The 20689-nt window shown below is 35.6% G+C and overlaps 1 protein-coding gene across 1 annotated transcript in view; it reads left to right on the forward strand.

Moving 5' to 3' along the window:
• Positions 1 to 20689, forward strand: part of ADAMTS20 (ADAM metallopeptidase with thrombospondin type 1 motif 20) — a 194318-nt gene that overhangs the window by 34250 nt on the left and 139379 nt on the right. Inside the window, exon 4 of the mRNA XM_070454544.1 lies at positions 13796 to 14055. Within this exon, the coding sequence (XP_070310645.1) occupies positions 13796 to 14055 (260 nt within the window). The remainder of the gene's footprint in view (positions 1 to 13795; positions 14056 to 20689) is intronic.

The raw sequence follows: 20689 nt of genomic DNA on the forward strand, positions 1-20689 counted from the left end.
GATGTAATAATGCTTTTATATTTCATGTTTCAGCTGGCCAGAGGCAAGTCCATGATGTTCTGCACATTTATCACTAATAGATGGGGTTCTAATTATTAACTTGTGAACGTCTTTGAAATAAAGAATTATAAAGCAAATCCTTTATAAGCAAATTCTTTTTTTTTAAGCAAATTCTTTAACAGTGGTTGATATTTCTAATAGTGACAAATCAGAGAACTATAGATTTTTGTGAATTTTTATGTTATGGAATACTAATGTTTGAAAAAATATGTTCTGGAATGATATTTATAAGCTATGTTAGCATGTACAGTTTACTTGACCCTCCTGTTCCCCGCTTTTCTTTAAATAAAGATAATCAAAATACCTACCTAATAAAGTTGTTAATAATGAGGTAATTTACAAGTACTTGATACATAGTAAGCATTCATTGAATATTATGTTTGCCATTATTGTTGCTAGTAGTATTAATAAGAAAACTCAATAGGGTTGCAATATAGGACATATACTAGATCCAGAAGGCAATTTAAATCATGAGAAAATATAATTGAGATTTCACAGTCTATCTGATATGATCGTCCTTTATTTCAAGGCACACTCAGTTCTTTGAGCTGAGAGTCCTATTGGGTATTTAACAAGTAGTTTGAAATATTGAAGGTCTAGAATGAGCTTCATGTGATTTCATGCTTGTTTTTAAGATGGATGATTATGTACTGTTGGAGAATGTAAAGTTTGTTAACTCACCTGGTTAAATACAGAGCAGGAGTATCAATTCCAGCCTCAGCCCAGAGACCAGAATGAATGTTGTACTTGATAGGTTTTTTTTTTTAATTCAAATATAATTGCCTTACAATGTTGTGTGAGTTTCTGCTGTACAGTAAAGTGGATCAGCTTTATGTATATATTTATCCCCTCCTCTTGAACCTCCCTCCTACCCACTCCCTTAGGTCATCAGAGATCACCAAGCTGGGCTCCCTGGTCCCAGCAGGTTCTCACTGGTTACTGTTTTACATACTCTTTGACAGAAATCACAGCAAGATTCTTTTTGACTCATCTCCTAGAGTAATAAACGTAAAAACAAAAATAAACAAATGGGACCTAATTAAACTTGAAAGCTTTTTTACAGCAAAGGAAACCATAAACAAGACAAAAAACAGCCCTCAGAATGGATGAAACCATTTGCACATGAAGCAGCTGACAACTGATTGTATGACCCCTGCTCTGACATGCTCGTCTGATAAATTTATTGTCTTACAAGTGGTTGACCAGTTTTCCCAGCACCACTTGTTAAAGAGGTTGTCTTTTTTCCATTGTATATCCTTGCCTGCTTTGTCGAAGATAAGGTGTCCATAGGTTCGTGGATTTATCTCTGGGCTTTCTATTCTGTTCCATTGATCTATATTTCTGTCTTTGTGCCAGTACCATACTGTCTTGATGACTGTGGCTTTGTAGTAGAGCCTGAAGTCAGGCAGGTTGATTCCTCCAGTTCCATTCTTCTTTCTCAAGATTACTTTGGCTATTTGAGGTTTTTTGTATTTCCATACAAATTGAGAAATTATTTGTTCTAGTTCTGTGAAAAATACCGTTGGTAGCTTAATAGGGATTGTATCGAATCTATAGATTGCTTTGGGTAGAATAGCCATTTTGACAATATTGATTCTTCCAATCCATGAACAGGGTATATTTCTCCATCTGTTTGTGTCCTCTTTGATTTCTTTCATCAGTGTTTTATAGTTTCCTATGTATAGGTCTTTTGTTTCTTTAGGTAGATATACTCCTAAGTATTTTATTCTTTTTGTTGCAATGGTGAATGGTATTGTTTCCTTAATTTCTCTTTCTGTTTTCTCATTGTTAGTGTATAGGAATGCAAGAGATTTCTGTGTGTTAATTTTATATCCTGCAACTTTACTATATTCATTGATTAGCTCTAGTAATTTTCTGGTAGAATCTTTAGGGTTTTCTATGTAGAGGATCATGTCATCTGCAAACAGCGAGAGTTTCACTTCTTCTTTTCCTATCTGGATTCCTTTTACTTCTTTTTCTGCTCTGATTGCTGTAGCCAAAACTTCCAAAACTATGTTGAAACTAGAACACTTTCTAACACCATACACAAAAATAAACTCAAAATGGATTAAAGATCTAAATGTAAGACCAGAAACTATAAAACTCCTAGAGGAGAACATAGGCAAAACACTCTCCGACATAAATCACAGCAGGATCCTCTATGACCCACCTCCCAGAATATTGGAAATAAAAACAAAAATAAACAAATGGGACCTAATGAAACTTAAAAGCTTTTGCACAACAAAGGAAACTATAAGCAAGGTGAAAAGACAGCCCTCAGATTGGGAGAAAATAATAGCAAACGAAGCAACAGACAAAGGATTAATCTCAAAAATATACAAGCAACTCCTGCAGCTCAACTCCAGAAAAATAAATGGCCCAATCAAAAAATGGGCCAAAGAACTGAACAGACATTTCTCCAAAGAAGACATACAGATGGCTAACAAACACATGAAAAGATGCTCAACATTACTCATCATCAGAGAAATGCAAATCAAAACCACAATGAGATACTATTACACACCAGTCAGGATGGCTACTATCCAAAAGTCTACAAGCAATAAATGCTGGAGAGAGTGTGGAGAAAAAGGAACCCTCTTACACTGTTGGTGGGAATGCAAACTAGTACAGCCGCTATGGAAAACGGTGTGGAGATTTCTTAAAAAACTGGAAATAGAACTGCCATATGACCCAGCAATCCCACTTCTGGGCATACACACCGAGGAAACCAGATCTGTAAGAGACACGTGCACCCCAATGTTCATCACAGCACTGTTTATAATAGCCAGGACATGGAAGCAACCTAGATGCCCATCAGCAGACAAATGGACAAAGAAGCTGTGGTACATATACACCATGGAATATTACTCAGCCATTAAAAAGAATTCATTTGAATCAGTTCTAATGAGATGGATGAAACTGGAGCCCATTATACAGAGTGAAGTAAGCCAGAAAGATAAAGAACATTACAGCGTACTAACACATATATATGGAATTTAGAAAGATGGTAACGATAACCCTATATGCAAAACAGAAAAAGAGACTCAGATGTACAGAACAGACTTGTGGACTCTGGGAGAAGGCAAGGGTGGCATGTTTCAAGAGAACAGCATCGAAACATGTTTATTATCTATAGTGAAACACATCACCAGCCCAGGTTGGATGCATGAGGCAAGTGCTCGGGCCTGGTGCACTGGGAAGACCTAGAGGGATCAGGTAGAGAGGGAGGTGGGAGGGAGGATCGGGATGGGGAATACATGTAAATCCATGGCTGATTCATGTCAATGTATGACAAAACCCACTACAATATTATAAAGTAATTAGCCTCCAACTAATAAAAATAAATGAAAAAAAATTTATTGTCTTGTTCCTCATTTTATTCCTCTCTTCCATCTCGCTCCTTCTTTTTTTCTGTCTCACTTCCAACTTTGTCATCCTCACTTTCTTTCTTCATCCTTCTCCTTTTCCTTTCTTTCCATGAACATTTATTAAGCATATCCAAAAGGCAGAACATACTGCCCAGCAGTGTTCTCAGGCCTTACAGAGTGTGTTGCTCAATGGCAGTGGGGATGACTATGTTTAGTGGTAGATTGATGGGGAGGGGCTGGGACTTCATCTTATCAGCAATAAGGATCCATTGTAATTTCTTGAATAAGGATGAAATGAAAGGATGAAAGGGATAGTCCTAAAAATGAATCATTTTGGATACAAATGAAGGGTGAATGGGAAGGAAAAGAGACTGATGAGAGTGGGATCATTCAAGAGATAGTTTGTGTCTTATTTTAATTTACTATTCAAGTGGGCCTTAAGAAGCATCACTTTGAACAACGCTAGTGGACGTGATGGGAATAGTTGAGCTATTTCAAATCCTAACAGTTGATGCTGTGAAAGTGCTGCACTCAATATGCCAGCAAATTTGGAAAACTCAGCAGTGGCCACAGGACTGGAAAAGGTCAGTTTTCATTCCAATCTCAAAGAAAAGCAGTGCCAAGGAATGCTCAAACTACTGCACAATTGCACTCATCTCACATGCTAGCAAAGTAATGTTCAAAATTCTCCAAGCCATGCTTCAACAGTACATGAACTATGAACTTCTAGATGTTCAAGCTGGACTTAGAAAAGGCAGAGGAACCAGAGATCAAATTGCCAACATCCATTGGATCATCAAAAAAGCAAGAGAGTTCCAGAAAAACATCTACTTTTGCTTTACTGACTATGCCAAAGCCCCTGACTCTGTGGATCACAATGAACTGTGGAAAATTCTTAAAGAGATGGGAATACCAGACCATCAGACCTTCCTTCTGAGAAATCCGTGTGCAGGTCAAGAAGCAACATTTAGAACTGGACATGAAACAAAGGACTGGTTCCAAATTGGGAAAGGAGTATGTCAAGGCTGTATATTGTTATTCTGCTTATTTAACTTACATGCAGAGTGCATCATGCAAAATGCCAGGCTGGATGAAGCACAAGCTGGAATCAGGGTTGCTAGGAGAAATATCAATAACCTCAGATATGCAGATGACACCACCCTTATGGCAGAAAGTGAACTAAAGAGCGTCTTAATGAAAGTGAAAGAAGAGAGTGAAAAAGTTGGCTTAAAGCTCACATTCAGAAAACTAAGATCATGGCATCTGGTCCCGTCACTTCATGGTGAATAGATGGGGAAGCAGTGGAAACAGTGAGAAACTTTATTTTTGGGGCTTCAAAATCACTGCAGATGGTGATCGCAGCCATGAAATTAAAAGACGCTTGCTCCTTGGAAGAAAAGTTACAGCCAACCAAGACAGCATATTAAAAGCAGAGACATTACTTTGACAACAAAGATCTGTCTAGTCAAGGCTCTGGTTTTTCCAGTAGTCATGTATGGATGTGAGAGTTGGACTATAAAGAAAACTGAGCACCAAAGAATTGATGCTTTTGAACTGTGGTGTTGGAGAAGACTTGAGAGTCCCTTGGACTGCAAGGAGATCCAACCAGTCCATCCTAAAGGAAATCAATCCTGAATGTTCATCAGAAGGACTGATGCTGAACCTGAAACTCCAATACTTTGACCTCCTGATGTGAAGAACTGACTCACTTGAAAGCCCCTGATGCTGGGAAGATTGGAGGCAGAAGGAGAAAGGGACAGCAAAGGATGAGATGGTTGGATGGCATCACCAACTCAATAGGCATGATTTTGAGTAAACTCCGGGAGTTGGTGATGGGTAGGGAGGCCTGGGGTGCTGCAGTCCATGGGGTTGCAAAGAGTCGGACATGACTGTATGACTGAACTGAACTGATTCCAACAATGTTGCTCTTAAGGGACAAAGCTCTGAATGAATTTAGAGGCAATTTTATTGACAACAGGAGCAGTACCAGGAAAGATGTGAAGAAGTGGCAAAACTTGGTGATCAGATACAAAGGGTGAAGGAAAGATAGGAAGAGCCCAATTGTGGTGTACAGTTTAGTTTCAATATAGTATTTGGAAGTTATTGCCCACATTAATAGAAAAAGGGAAACTCAGGATGGGAAAAGAAAATTAACTCATTTTTATATGCTTTGAATATGAGGTGTCAGTAGAACATTCAAGTCAAATTATGGATGATTTCATTATTGTTTGACAAACTTTTTAGTAGTTTATATTTGCATAGATTATTTAATCACCTTGCATTCTAGAATACAGTATGCTGTTGTAAGAGTTATTTTTGCTTTTGTAATTTTAAGTATTTTTATGTTCTAGTAAGCAGATTATCATTGTTGCATGATGTTTGAGATGTAGTGCTTTGGTCTAAATTAGTTTTGGGTCATAATACACTTGTTATTAATAAAGGACAAGACATTGTTTAAACATTTGAGTTAATGGAACATTGAAAGACAAGCATTGCATAGAAATGATGTAATTGAATTGGCAAAGAGCTTTGCAAAATGCTCATTTATTTAGGGTATTTGGAAAGGTCATTTTTATCATCATTTATTATAGTGCTTAAGCATAAATATCAGACAAAGGTAATGAGATAAAATGTTTAGCCTGTAAGACAGTTACAGATACTGTTTTCAAAAATAATACTATAATCTATAAACCAGTAAACAAATTCATTGTAATGATTTAAAGGAGACTGCGATATTAATGAAATAATTTAGTAGTTGTCTAGTTACCTCTCCTTCTGACCAGTGCTAAAAGTCTGAGGTATATACTTCCATGTATTTTTGGCTCATCATATAAGTTTTTATGAATCTGTATATTTTGTAAAAGTTTGTTTTCACAAAAATGAGATCATACTATCATTCATATTTCGCCACTTAACACTTTTTACTTAAAAATGCATCATGAACATCCTTCCTTATAGACCTCATTCATTTTTTTTTCCATATCTGCATAACATTCCATTATTGAATTATTCCTTTGCTGAGGATTGTTTGTTTCAAAAGTTTTAAATGTGGCCTCTTGGTTATTTTAGTTACCAAAGCTATTTGCCTTTGCAAAATTAGATTTGCAGAATCAAAACATTAGCAAAAAAAACTTTCTCTCTAATATTCAGCATTTCTTCCCTAACATTTAGCATTTCCAAAACTACTGTATGATAGTGATCAGAGCTATCCTGTTATTTTAATAGTAGTTGGTTTTGTAAATTACTGTTTGCTAAAAACTTGTTAATAATAATAATGAAAGTCATGAATATATAAACCAATACGAAATATAGCATTTGGACAACAGCCCATATATGGCCACACAGTTTTGCTTGCACCCACCCTCCCCTTTAGTCCACCTACCTCCCCTCACCCGATCATTCTAAATGTCATATATGTCATCTCCCTGCTTTTTATGTAGTGTTACTGCATCCATATATATGTCTTAAACCTATATTTTGTTTTTTAAGCTACATAAAAATGTGTCGGATTTAATTTTTTTCATTTTTGTCACTTTTAGTTAACAAAATTCACTCATATCATTGTGTGTTAAAGCATAAAATAATATTTTTTCCATATCATTCAAACAGACCTGAGAAAGTCTGTACAATATTCTTATCATTATTTCATTTTCTATAGAGATTAAATTCTTGATATCTGTATTGGTGACAGTGTATTTGTTGTTAAATTACTGTTTTCTTTCTTTTTTTCCTTTAACCTTCATTGTCAAAAATATATTTTGGTGGTTAAAATCACCAACTTTGGAGCCAGAGATATCTAGGATTTCAATCTCAGATGTGCTACTTATTACTTAAATATGGCTGGATTTTAGTAGACTAATTCTATAAAGCTTTTGCTTTTTAATAGACAAATTTGAACTACCTTTATTTGTATATGAATCAGTTACTTTTTTTCTGGGTTTTGAAATGAACCAGTTATTAGTTTTCATTTTCAGCTCAGTCAATCCAGTTGCTCAGTTGTGTCCAACTTTGCGACCCCATGGACTGCAGCATGCCAGACCTCCCTGTCCATCACCAACTCCCAGAGTTTACTCACAAACTCATGTCCATTGAGTTGGTGATGCCATCCAACCATCTCATCCTCTGTCGTCCCCTTCTCCTCCCACCTTCAATCTTTCCCAGCATCAGGGTCTTTTCAAAGAGTGAGTTCTTCACATCAGGTGGCCAAAGTACTGGAGTTTCAGGTTCAACATCAGTCCTTTCAATGAACATTCAGGATTGATTTCCTTTAGGATGGACTGGTTGGATCTCCTTGCAGTCCAAGGGACTCTCAAGAGTCTTCTCCAATACCACAGTTCAAAAGCATCAATTCTTTGGTGCTCAGCTTTCTTTATAGTCCAACTCTCACATCCATATATGGCTACTGGAAAAACCATAGCTTTGACTAGATGGACCTTTGTTGGCAAAGTAATGTCTCTGCTTTTTAATATGCTATCTTGGTTGGTCATAACTTTTCCTTCAAGGAGCAAGCGTCTTTTAATTTCATGGCTGCAGTCACCATCTGCAGTGATTTTGGAGCCCAAGAAAATTAAGTCTGTCACTGTTTCCCCTGTTTCCCCATCTATTTGCCATGAAGTGATGGGACCAGATGCCATGATCTTAGTTTTCTGAATGTTGCATTTCAAGCCAGCTTTTTCACTCTCTTCTTTCACTTTATCAAGAGGCTCTTTAGTTCTTCACTTTCTGCCATAAGGGCAGTGTCATCTGTGTATCTGAGGTTATTGATATTTCTCCCAGCAATCTTGATTCCAGCTTATGCTTCATCCAGCTCAGCGTTTCTCATGATGTACTCTGCATATAAGTTAAATAATCAGGGTGACGATATACAGCCTTGACGTACTCCTTTCCTAATTTGGAACCAGTCTGTTGTTCCATGTCCAGTTCTAACTGTTGCTTCCTGACCTGCATACAGGTTTAATTAACTGTGTATGTGAACTCCTTAGTCTCTGTCTGTTGTGGATACTCATCTGTAAAGTGGGATTAATAATAGTACTTACTTTGTATGCCACTGTTAAGTAAGTTGGGCTGCCCTGGTGGCTCAGTGGTGAAGAACCTGCCTGCCAGTGCAGAAGCTGTGGTTTCCATTCATGAGTCAGGAAGATCCCCTGGAAAAGGAAACAGCAACCCACTCCCGCCTTTTTGTGTGGAAGATCCCATGAACAGAGGAGCCTGGTGGACTACAGTCCATGGGGTCACAAAAGAGTGGGATATGACTTAGTGATTAAACAAAAATTAAATGAGTTAATATAAATAAGCAAATTTGTTAGAAATGAAAAGTTGACCCATAAACAAGGAAGGAGTTTGAGGTGCTGACCCCCTGTTCAGTGTAAAATGGGCATTTACCTTTATAGCTCGCTCTCCATATCTGTGGTTCTGCATCTTCAGATCTGCAGATCATAGTCCTATAGTACATACTTATTGAAAAACATCTATGTATAAGTCGACCCACACAGTTGAAACCCATGTTGTTCAAGGATTATCTCTACTTGATTTATAATTGGCAATATATGTTGTGTTGTTTGTACTTCATATTAATTTTATTGTTTCTTTTTTTTTCTATTTCCTTACTTTTGCTGATTTTTCTGTTCTTAAGTTATCCCACAACACTTTAAAATTAGAATTTGTACTGAGTATATTTTTCCTTTGATAATGTGCTTATTTTAACAGCAGTGTATATGCATACCTATACTTACTGATTTTAAAGGAATGTAATAACTATATCCTTTTTTGCACTAAGCTATGTGACATATCCCAGTTCCTTCTTAGCCCACTGAAATTTTCCAAAGTGATTATTCCACTTTTCACTGTCTCCAGCAGTTATGAGAGGTTCAGGAGCCCCACATTATATTACCATGCCTAGTTATTTTCAGTATGTTTCATTTTAGCCATTTGGGAGGATATACAGTTAAATTTCATTGTGTTTTAATGTGCATTTCCCAGATTATTGGTAATTTCTGGTACTGTTTCCTGTGTTTATGCCTTTGAATTTTGCCTTTTGTGAAGTATTCAAGTCTCCCTTATTTTTATTATTATATCTTATTTGCAGTGGTTAATGATGTAATCTGTATATAAGTCCTTTGTTTGTATTTATTCCAGATACCTCTTCCTTTTCCCATAATAATGTTGTTTGGTGAACACAGTTCAAATTCTTAGTTTACTCAGATGAATAGTCTTTTTGGTTAGTATTTTTTGTGTCCTAAAGCCCTTTCTCAAACAAGAACCAAGATCATGAATATATTCTGATATATTATCATTTAAAAGACAGATGAAACATGTTTGAGATCTTTTCCTTCTTTTAAGTTCTTAGAAAAGTTTTGAGAAAGTAGTGCTATTTCTTCTTTAAATGCTTAGTCATGTTTCCTGGTGAAGCACTTTGAGACTGGGTTTTTGGGGAAGAATTGATTAGAGTTCAATTTTTTTAAGTTTTGTGGCTGTTAGATTTTCTAATTCTTCATGGGTCAGTTTTGGTAAGTTGTGTTTTCTTCAGAAATGTCCTAGAAAACATTTCTTAATTTGTTTGCATCAAGTTGTTTATAATATCTTCTTAATGTTTATTTTTCCCTTTTAAAACCAATTACTCCAGAATTGAATTTTAAATTTGAATTTGTATATTTATTTTGCTCTAGGGATTCTCTCTCTCTCTCTCTTTTTTTTTTTTACTGTGTATATTGTTTATCCAATGTTTTCATTCCAGTTTGGAATTCTTCTTTCTTTCTTTCATTATTTCAGCCTACACAGAGTCTCCTATTCTAACTTACTATCAGTCTGACTCCTTCAAGCCACAGTACTTCGTTAATTTGTTCTTATTCAGCTTACTATTTACCAGTGAGATGTTTAATTTTGTAGCACCTGGGCTGGACAGAATTTTGGGGGCTATCTCAGGTGGAGATATTGACAGGCCTTGGTTACCAACCATTCAATTTTGTTTCTATGATTTTTGACTGTTTTAGATAGCTAATAAGTAGAATCAAACAGGATTTATACTTTTGTGGCTGACTCATTTTTAGTTATCATACTATCCTCAAGATTTATCCATATCAGAGCATGTAATAATTTCCTTTTTTAACGATGAATAATCCATTTTCTGCGTATACCGCGTTTCATTTATCTATCAATAGATATTTGAGTTGCTTCCACCTTTTGGTTATTGTAAATAATGCTGCAGTGAACATGAGTAGGCAAATATTACTTCAAGACCCTGCTTTTAATTCTTTTGGATATATACTGAGACGTAGAATTGCTGGATCATATCGTAGTTCTGTATGTAAATGTTGAGGTATTTTTATACTATTTTCCATAGTGGTTTCACCCTGTTTTATAATCCTACCATCAGTTCATGAAGGTTCCAGTTTCTCCACATCCTTATCAACACTTATTATTTTCTGTTTTTTTTAATAGTAGCCATCCTAATGGATTTGAAATGATATCTCATTGTAGTTTTGATTTGCATATCTCCAATGATAAGTAACATTGACCATCTGTTTATATGCTGTTGTCCATTTTTTTTACCTTTGGTAAAATGTCTATTCAAGTCCTTTTCCCATTTAAAAAATCAGGTTATTTTTATTGTCATGAAAGTGAAAGTCGCTTAGTCGTGTCTGACTCTTTGCGACCCCATGGATTAGTCCATGGAATTCTCAGACCAGAATACTGGAATGGGTAGTTGTTTCCTTCTCTAGGGGATCTTCCCAACCAGGGATCGAACCCAGGTCTCCTGAAATTGCAGGTGGATTCTTTACCAGCTGAATCACAAGGGAAGACCAAGAATACTGGGAGTGGGTAGCCTATTCCTTCTCCAGGGGATCTTCCCAACCCAGGAATCAAACTGGGGTCTCCTGCAGTACAGGTGGATTTTTTTACCAATTGAGCTATGAGGGAAGCCCTTATTGAGTTATAAGAATATATATATATATATATATATATATATATATATATATATATATATATATATACATTTGTATGTGTGTACATATATGTAGTGGGTATTACCTCCTTAGCTCCTTATCAGATATGATTTGCAAGTATTTTCTACCATTGCATTTCACTCTTTAATGCACATACATTTTTAAGTTTGCAGTCACATTCGTCTGTTCTTTTGCATTTATTGCCTGTGCTTTGGTGTCATATCCAAATAATCCCTGTTAAACCGACTGTCATGGTACTTTTCCTCTGTTTTCTGTTAGGAGTTTCAAAGTTTTAGGTCTTTGTCTTAGATTTTAATCCATTTTGAGTTAACTTTTATATATGATGTAAGATGAAGTCCAATTTCACTCTTTTGCGTGGGCATATCTAGTTGTCCCAACACTATTTGTTGAAGAACCTATTCATTCTTCATGGGCTGTCCTTAGCACACTTGTCAAACATCATTTGACCATAGACGTAAGGGTTTCTTTCTTGGTTCTTTATCCCGTTGGTATTTATGCAGGTCATGCTATGGACATTCTTATGCAAGTGTTTTCTGGACATATTTCCTTCTTTTAGGTATCAGGATTGTAATTGCAGGGTCACAGGATAGGTATATGTGTAATTTAAAAATTGCCAGACAGTATTCTGAAGTGGCTGATACAATACTTAGTATTATCAGTCTTTTAAGTTTTATCCATTTTGTTAAGGTAGAGTCACTTTTAAAAATCTTTTCATTGAATTGTTATTTAAGGATTAATTTGAGATAACTTTAAGTCCTTCGATATGTGTTCATTTTTTTTACTCTTCCCACTAGAGTATAAACTTTATTAGATGCTATTTGCTGCTTAATTTCTGATGTTTGCTGACATTGGGCAGGTACTCAGTGAAAGTTTATTTTGAATGAATGAAATGAGTGAACAAATAATTAAAACATGCATATTTACCTTTTTCCTGATAACTCTGGGATTTGTATACGTCAGATATATCTAGGATCTTCTCCAGAGTCAAATAATTAGTCATGAATATTTTGGTGGGTGGGTTTCTCAGGTGGCACTAGTAGTAAAGAACCTGCCTGCCAATGCAGGAGACGTAATGCAGTTTCAATCCCTGGGTTGGGAAGATCTCCTGGAGAAGGGCATGGCAATCCACTATAGTATTCTTGCCTGGAGAATCCCGTAGACAAAGGAGCCTTGCAGACATGACTGAAGCGACTTAGCACAGCACAGCACATTTTGGTGGTTGACTCACCTTAGGAAAAATACGGCAGGGCAAAGTGTTAGGAATCTATATTCAGTTCACCAGATGCCGATAGTCTCCCACTGAACTATATTTTAAAACTTAACAGCGTAGTAACGTTAAAAGGCAGGATAGTTTTAGAAATTAGGAAAAGCAGTTCATCTGTAGAAACATTGTTCAAGGACTTTAGTTTCATTTTTTACAACCATAGAGTTGCTACTAATTTTAAAGGAAATGAATTATTTTTGTAATACAGGTTTATATTCTGTCTATCCTTGTAATACAATTAAATCTTGATTGTCGTAGTATTGATGATTTGACTTATGAACTATCCAGAACCTTTTATTTCTTCTTACCTGTTTTCTATGATCCACTTTCCTGTTCTAAATACTTTCACCAAACAATTATCAGAAAAATTAGCAGAGAAAAATAAGAAAGAGAGTAGAGGAATAAATTGAAGGAGAAGGAAATAAAACAAACACTCAAGCTGCCTATGAAGTTTTTTCCATTAGCACAAATATCGTGAATTTAGAAGTGACTTTTATAGAAGGACTTAAAGTGGTTGCCGTAATAATCCCTAATGTTTTAGCAATTTTAATGCTGTATTTATATATAAACAAACATAGTCAAAGTAATCAGGTATTTTATATAATCAATTACAAAATTTACATCAACATTTGAATTTCTGGGTTTGAATGCCATCTATTGTTATATGGATTCATTTTCTTTTGGTGCTCTTTAGATATTGCATAACAAAAAATATATTTGTTTTCTGTACTTTATGAAGCTTTATCCCATAAAATATAATTTCTCTGTAATGAGATTGGATGCAGTCAGTGGCTTGAGGACCCAATTTGCCTACTGAAAAAAGCCTAAGTTCTCCTTGATTTGTTTTTATTTTCTCCCCAGGGGTTAATACACATTTTGAATAGTCATGGCCGTTAAAGTAAGACTTATATATGGTTTTGTTAGTGCAATCTATGAAAATGTGAGGATTATATTACTATGAGTAATAGTAATGCTTATGATAATGCGGTATAAGACTTTAAAATAAATTTTTTCTCCTTATATTTCACATTGGAAGCAGATGTAAAAGTATTAAGTATTTTTGACCCTTCTATTCTGTGCAGTATTTTGATTCACATCTAATTTAATGACTCTACATTATTGTATTCTTTCCCCACCAGAAAGTGAAATAAAGAAAACCACTTTACCCTTTCATAACTACAGCGACATGAATGAAAATCTCAGTATAAAGGAGGAAAGAGTTTTAGGATACACTTCAAAAAATATATCTTTGGAAGATGAAAGAAGTCAGTTGCATTCCAGGAAAAAACGTTTTTTATCATATCCAAGATACGTGGAAGTTATGGTTACAGCTGACTCTAAAATGGTTCATCATCATGGACAGAACTTGCAGCACTACGTACTAACTCTGATGTCAATTGTAAGTAAACTTAACAGGTCCTTTGTATTTTCTAAAATGTTTTACATAATATTTTTTCACATATATTAAAAATTTCCCCAAACTTTAGATGTAAGCAGATTGTTTATATTTAAGCCAAAATATCTTAATGAAATTTAAATAGATGTTTATAGCAAGTATTCCATTCTGTTACTTGGACAACTTTAAAAAAAATCTAAAATCCTTTTAAACAAACCACTTAGAGAAAGTGCTTCAATCTTGACTTCATCACGTGAATGACTTCTGCCCCCTAGTGACAGAACTGATCTTTTGCCCTTTGAATCTGAATTTTTAATCTTGTTTCTGTATAGATGGAGGGGATACTAATTTTACTACTACTGCATTCACCAAATCAAATTGGGACACATCTTTTGAGTTATAAAAGTATTTATGGTAATAAAAGGATCTTTATTATTAATAGAGCTGCTTTAACAAACTTGGGATGTAAGACCACAGAATCTTGAGATCAAGGCATTTGATCCTATCACTTCATGGCAAATAGTAGGGGAAAATGGAAAAAGTGGCAGATTTTATTTTCTTGAACTCCAAAATCACTGGACGGTGACTGCAGTCTTGAAATTAAAAGACATTTGCTCCTTAGAAGAAAAACGATGACAGACCTAGACAGTGTATTAAAAAGCAGAGACATCACTTTGCTAACAAAAGTCCATAAAGTCATAGCTGTGGTTTTTCAGTAGTTATGTATGGATGTGAGAGTTTGACTGTAAAGTAGGCTGAGTGCTGAAGAATTGATGCTTTCAAACTGTGGTGCTGGAGAAGACTCTTGAGAGTCCCTTGGATAGCAAGGAGATGAAAGCAGTCCATGCTAAAGGAAATTAAGCCTGAATATTCATTGAAAGGACTGATGCTGCAGCTGAAGCTCCAATACTTTGGCCACCTGATGTGAAGAGCCAACTTGTTGGAAAAGACCCTGATGCTGAGAAAGATTGAGGGCCAGAGGAAAAGAGGGTGACAGAAGATGAGATAGTTGGATGGCATCATGGACTCAACGGTCATGAGTTTGAGCAAACTCAGGGAGATAGTGAAGGATGGGGAAGCCTGGCGTGCTTCAGTCCGTGGGGTCTCAGAGTCAGACACAAGAGTCAGTCAGGCAGAGTCAGTCAGTCACTTAGTGACTGAACAACAACAGCAAACAATCAGATCACAGTAGCTATAAGAACTTTTGATCTGATGTTAATGTCTCTGTTGAGCAGTGGTGGTGGCATATGAACAGATTTCCAGTGCCAGTGAAGAACACCAGTTCCAAGTTAGTGGTAGCACTCTATATACATAAACGGACATAGGCGCACAGATACATATGTATGGGCTTCCCTGGCAGCTCAGATGGTGAAGAATCTGCCTCCATGCAGGAGACCCAGGCTTGATTTCTGGGTGGGAAGGATCCCTTGGAGAAGATCCCCTGGAGAATGGAATGGCTACCCACTCTGGTATTCCTGCCTGGAGAATTCCATGGACAGAGGAGCCTGGTGGGCTTCAGTCCATGGGGTCACAAAGAGTCGGACAGAACTGAGGGACTGACACACACACACACAAATATATGCACACATATACCTACTGTCTGCGACATTCCTGGATTAAGTCCTGTTCTTTTGAAGTAATTGCTAAAAGCAGCTCTTGCATGCTCAGGAGTATCTTGGTTTAGCTGATGAAATTTATAGTTTCCTCTGTTTATACACATTCAGGGTATTGGATCATACCTCATATTCACAGGGAGGGAATTCAGGTCTGCTTGGCTGAAAAGATGGGACCAGGACACATCTATTATAAAGAACTCTCCCATCAACTTCATTGTGACTGGAAAGACCCTAAGACCTTGTTATTTACCTTACATATAGCATTTTATCTTAAATTATGTGTGCTAGGGATACATTGCTTCTGCTGCCTAAACAAAGTATCTGATATGAAATGAGCACTCAATAGTTAGTAAAAGAATAAGTAAATAAATGATTAAGGTAATACTTTTTTCAGAATAAGTGACGTTATGATGGGCAACAAGCAGATATCATCTAAAATGATTTTTTGAAATTTGTACAGTGTAGATGTGTTTTATTTACTTGAATTGAATTTTTAAAGTGACAACACAGCTCTACATACAGATTTATGTTGATTATCTTCTAACCTCTGAATCTGAAGTAACTATCTAGCTGTATAATTATCTAGATGTGTAATTATTTAGGTGTCGCATGTTCATTGTGAAGAGGTTCTAATGAGAACATTGACATGAAAGATGCTGATTGATATATAAGAAACTATATCATTTATATGGAATAGTGCGGGTTAAACTTGGAAATTTTATATGGTTGAAGAAGATATTCATTAAGAAAATTGGGAAGGTGATAGAGATACTGAAGAAAAATATTAGATTTTATAAGTACAACAGGTTTTGATGTTAAGTGACCACTCCCATATCAGTGCTTTGGAAATACTGACTCTAAGAGTTACAGGAACACAAGAGTAATTTTTGAATAGCTACATACAGTTTTGGTGATGGTGCCATCCTCACAAAAGTTTTGTCATATGTATTTTATGATAAAAATCATTATAATCACAGTATCAATTAAAAGATATTGTGATGTACCTTGTGAAGTTGTCCATGGGGGCTTTAAAATCAGAATTCATCAGTGACAAAGTCAACCTTCTGACATCATGGAAAGTAAATCTGGTTCTGAGATTGCTTGAAACCGAAGATGAATGCATGCAAGTACCATTCTCTCGATGTTTAATCCCATTAGGAGAGTCCGTTTCAGTTAAGATGAAATGTTCATAGATTCTGTCAGTTAGCTTGTGTTTAGCTTTCTTTCACAGGGAAATACTGCCACAGTTGAGGAATAGGGGGATATTCCAAATATAGATGTTGTTTAGTTACGAAGTCATGTCCGACTCTTTTGCAACCCCATGAATGATAGGAGGAAAAATTTAGGTGGATATATCTCCCTTTTGAGGTAGTTTTGGTTTTATACATGCTTTTTTTCCTCTTCAGAGATCTGATTTCAGATGACTTAAGATTACCTGGGTTTTTGTTTTCTCTATTCCTTTTTTATTTCATTAAATGTTTAAATAAGGATATAGGAAAGTCAGCAGACTTTGTGATTTTGGACATGCATTGTTATTTTATTAGATAACAACAGTAGCTATAGCTATGTTTGTAGATGTAAACCATATTAAAGGTGAAAAGAAACTTGGAGAAAGAGTCAACAGACTTGTTTTGCTTGGGAGTTTCTTAGTTTTAGTATCAAAAGTCTTATATCCCTGGGAATCCCTCAGTCCTGAGCAGACAGGGACAGCTGGTCACACTCCGTGGAGACTCATCAAATATAATCCAGCTTGTTTTATCTGCACTTGTGAAGTCCGTTTCCAGATTGCTCTAAAGAAGTAAGAGGAATGCTGTCTCCCCAAAACTGTCCCCAAATGTTGCCAGTTGAAGAAGAAGCCATTCAAGTTTTGTGTATGTCCTAATTTTTAAAGAGACATTAACTGTATTTATTCAGACACACTTGGTGTGTTGCTAATATTTTTTGGTCATAGTAATTTAGGAAAAAGACAAGAACATGTGATTTAGACCTGGAATATGATTGAGAGTCATTTAAAGAAAAGTTCAAAGTGAGGAAAGAGATTTTGTGTTGAGCTCCAGATATAGTGGGGGAGATTGCCGAATGCTTTGAGCATTGAGCAGATGGATTGTATACATAGGTTAGAGAGGGGATTATCTACCCTTACTCATCCCATACAAAGTAAACAGTTCTGCTGTCTTCTCAAACTTTTCCTTTTCTTTCAACAGTTTAACAATATCTGAGTGCAGTAGATATAGAGATATGTGTGATTTAATTCACCTTTTAGAGGGCTTTACTCATGTTGTAAAAATAGCTTAGTGATCTCCATTCAAAGAGTTTCTAGAAATAACATTAAAATTAGCTGGGAAAAGCACATTTGTGGTGTATAGTGTACCTAATGAAATAAGTGTGTGTTAAATGAGCAGAGATGTTCAGTTTTTCACTACTCAAAAATTTTTCCTTAGAGAATTTGGGTGATATTATCAGGTTAAAATGTCATTTTAAATTCATTATTAAACTATTAAGATGTATTTAAATTAGGAAGATTACTTTTCTCAACAGATTTATTTTGATGTGCATTGACTTACTGTTTAATAAACCTTGGAAATATTGTCAGAAGCCCCCACACTCCTTTTGTTTACAAAGTTTGATGTGATAATATTCACCTTGTTACAGATTTAATAATGTAAATTTCAAGAGCATCATTTGTCAGGAATTAGCCCTATTTTTAAAAACACAGTTGCTATTAGAGGCATTTATCAACTAGAAAGTTTCACCTACATTACATTGACTTAATATCATTGCTTTCAATTCTTTGAGTTGTCTTTACTGATGTTATTTAGGATGGGGAAAATTTTCAACCACATTAGAATAAAAACTAATGATTTGCTTTCATACATCACATTCAACCATTTTATGTTACCTTTTCCTTCAACTCGGTGCTCTAGCTGTTCTTAATTCTTTGCATATATTTTCTTTGGACATATGTGGAATGTCATTTTCTAACTTAAAAACAATAATATCTTTCTGATGAGCAAGGATCTTTGTAAAAAAATCCATTCACTTTATTAAAATCAGATTTTTTTATAGATAACTTCAAAGGTGAAGGTTGTCAGAAGGCACAAATATCCAGCTATAAGATAAATTACTCCTGGGGATGTAATGTACAGCATGGTGACTGTAGTTAGCAATACTATATTTTGTATTTGAAAGTTGCTAAGAGATTGATCTAAAAAGTCCTTATTAGAAAAAAAAAATTACAACTATATATGGTGATGGATGTTAACTAAACTTATTTTAGTGGTCATTTGCAATACATACACACACACACACACACACACACACACATCAAATCATTGTATACCTAAAACTAATACACTGATATATGTCAGTTGTTAAATGGCTTTCAAAAAAAGATGGTCTGTAAACATGCCATATATGAACATTTGCTGAAGCTCTGTTTCAAAATAGTTGGTCAGTTGATAGAGATATAATTTGCTTCATGCTTTGCACGAACTGTATGTTACCTGAGATTTTCTTAAAATATTTAAGCAATTTATAGCGTTTCTTTTCCTTTTGCTAATTATCTATGAAGCAATGTTTACTATTTTATGAGGCCTGCAAAGCAATATGAATTCTATATACCAGGGAAAAAAAACACAGAATAAAAGATTGAACACATTTTACTTTATGTTTTTGGTATCATTGAACACATTTTAATTGGATCAATAAAAGTTCTAATGCTTAGCACTCTAAAATGGAGTAATTACAGTTATATATAATAATATTACATGGTTTTATAGAATAGAAAAGATACCTTAGAAATCTGATCTAGTGTTTTCTACAGTATAGTCTGTGGGGTGGGATACTAGTCCTGCGGCTTGTTCATGGAGGGGAAAAGAGAATTTGGTCAGGCAGTTGAGTGAGATGCTGCATATAATAAATACCTCTCTTGTAGATTTAATATTTATGCATGTATATTAGCCTAGTCAAGACTCCATGAAGATATCTTTTTACTCAACTTTTCTCCAACTGTTGAATAATTTTTTTCTTTATTTTTTTAAAAAAAATATTTTTTCATTTATTTGGCTGCACCAGGTCTTAGTTGCAGCATGTGGGATCTAGTTCCCTGACCAGGGATCGAACCTGGGCCCCCTGCATTGGGAGCTCAGAGTCTTAACCACTGGGCCAGCAGGGAAGTCCCAGGTTTTTTCTTTAAAACAAATGTTCTCACACCCTTTTCCCAGCAGCTTCTGGTGAATACTAATCCAATACACCAGGGCATTGTGACCAAGGGTGCTTGGTGTTCAGTGTGGTGGGGGATATTGAGACAAAAAGTAGATAAATCTATTTCCAGAGCTGGCCAACTGGCTTGTAACTAGTAAGAGCCAGAACTGAATTCTAGGTCTCCTGTCTGTGTAGGACTTCTGAGGCCGTGGTCAAGTGACTATAGCAGGACAGTGTCTCAGGGTAGGACATGAATCACATCACGGTCCGAAATAACTTTTGTGCCAAGGGCTATTTAGGAAGTACTTAGGATAGAGTGCTGAAATTTCATAAGATCAGACAAAAGTAGTCAGAGCTGAAGCTAGACTCCCTGGGGTGGAAATTACTCTGTTGCTTCCAGCTACCTAACCTTGAGTGTGTTATGAATTTCTCTGTACCTTAATTTTCTTATATGTAAAATGGACACAATAGTTTCCAGCTCATGAAATTTTTTGTAAGAATTATTAAATGAATTAATACATTTAAAACTTAGATCACATCTGATACACAGTAAATATTCAATAAATATTATTTCTAGTTATGTATTTATGAGGAAGTTGCAAACATGATACCCTATCATTACGGTGGCCTATTATGGGGTGGCAGTTTTAGGGATAAGAGAAGCATGTTGTCATGATAATTAGAAAGGCTTCTGAAATAACAAGTAGGCCTTCTGATCATTTACCTGCCTGATTCACCATTCAGCTTAATTGAACAGTTATTCAATAAAAGCACCTCTAAATATCCAAATACTTTAAAATATATATATGTATGGAGTG

This window comes from Odocoileus virginianus, chromosome 24 (assembly GCF_023699985.2).
Source record: "Odocoileus virginianus isolate 20LAN1187 ecotype Illinois chromosome 24, Ovbor_1.2, whole genome shotgun sequence".
NCBI classification, from domain to species: domain Eukaryota; kingdom Metazoa; phylum Chordata; class Mammalia; order Artiodactyla; family Cervidae; genus Odocoileus; species Odocoileus virginianus.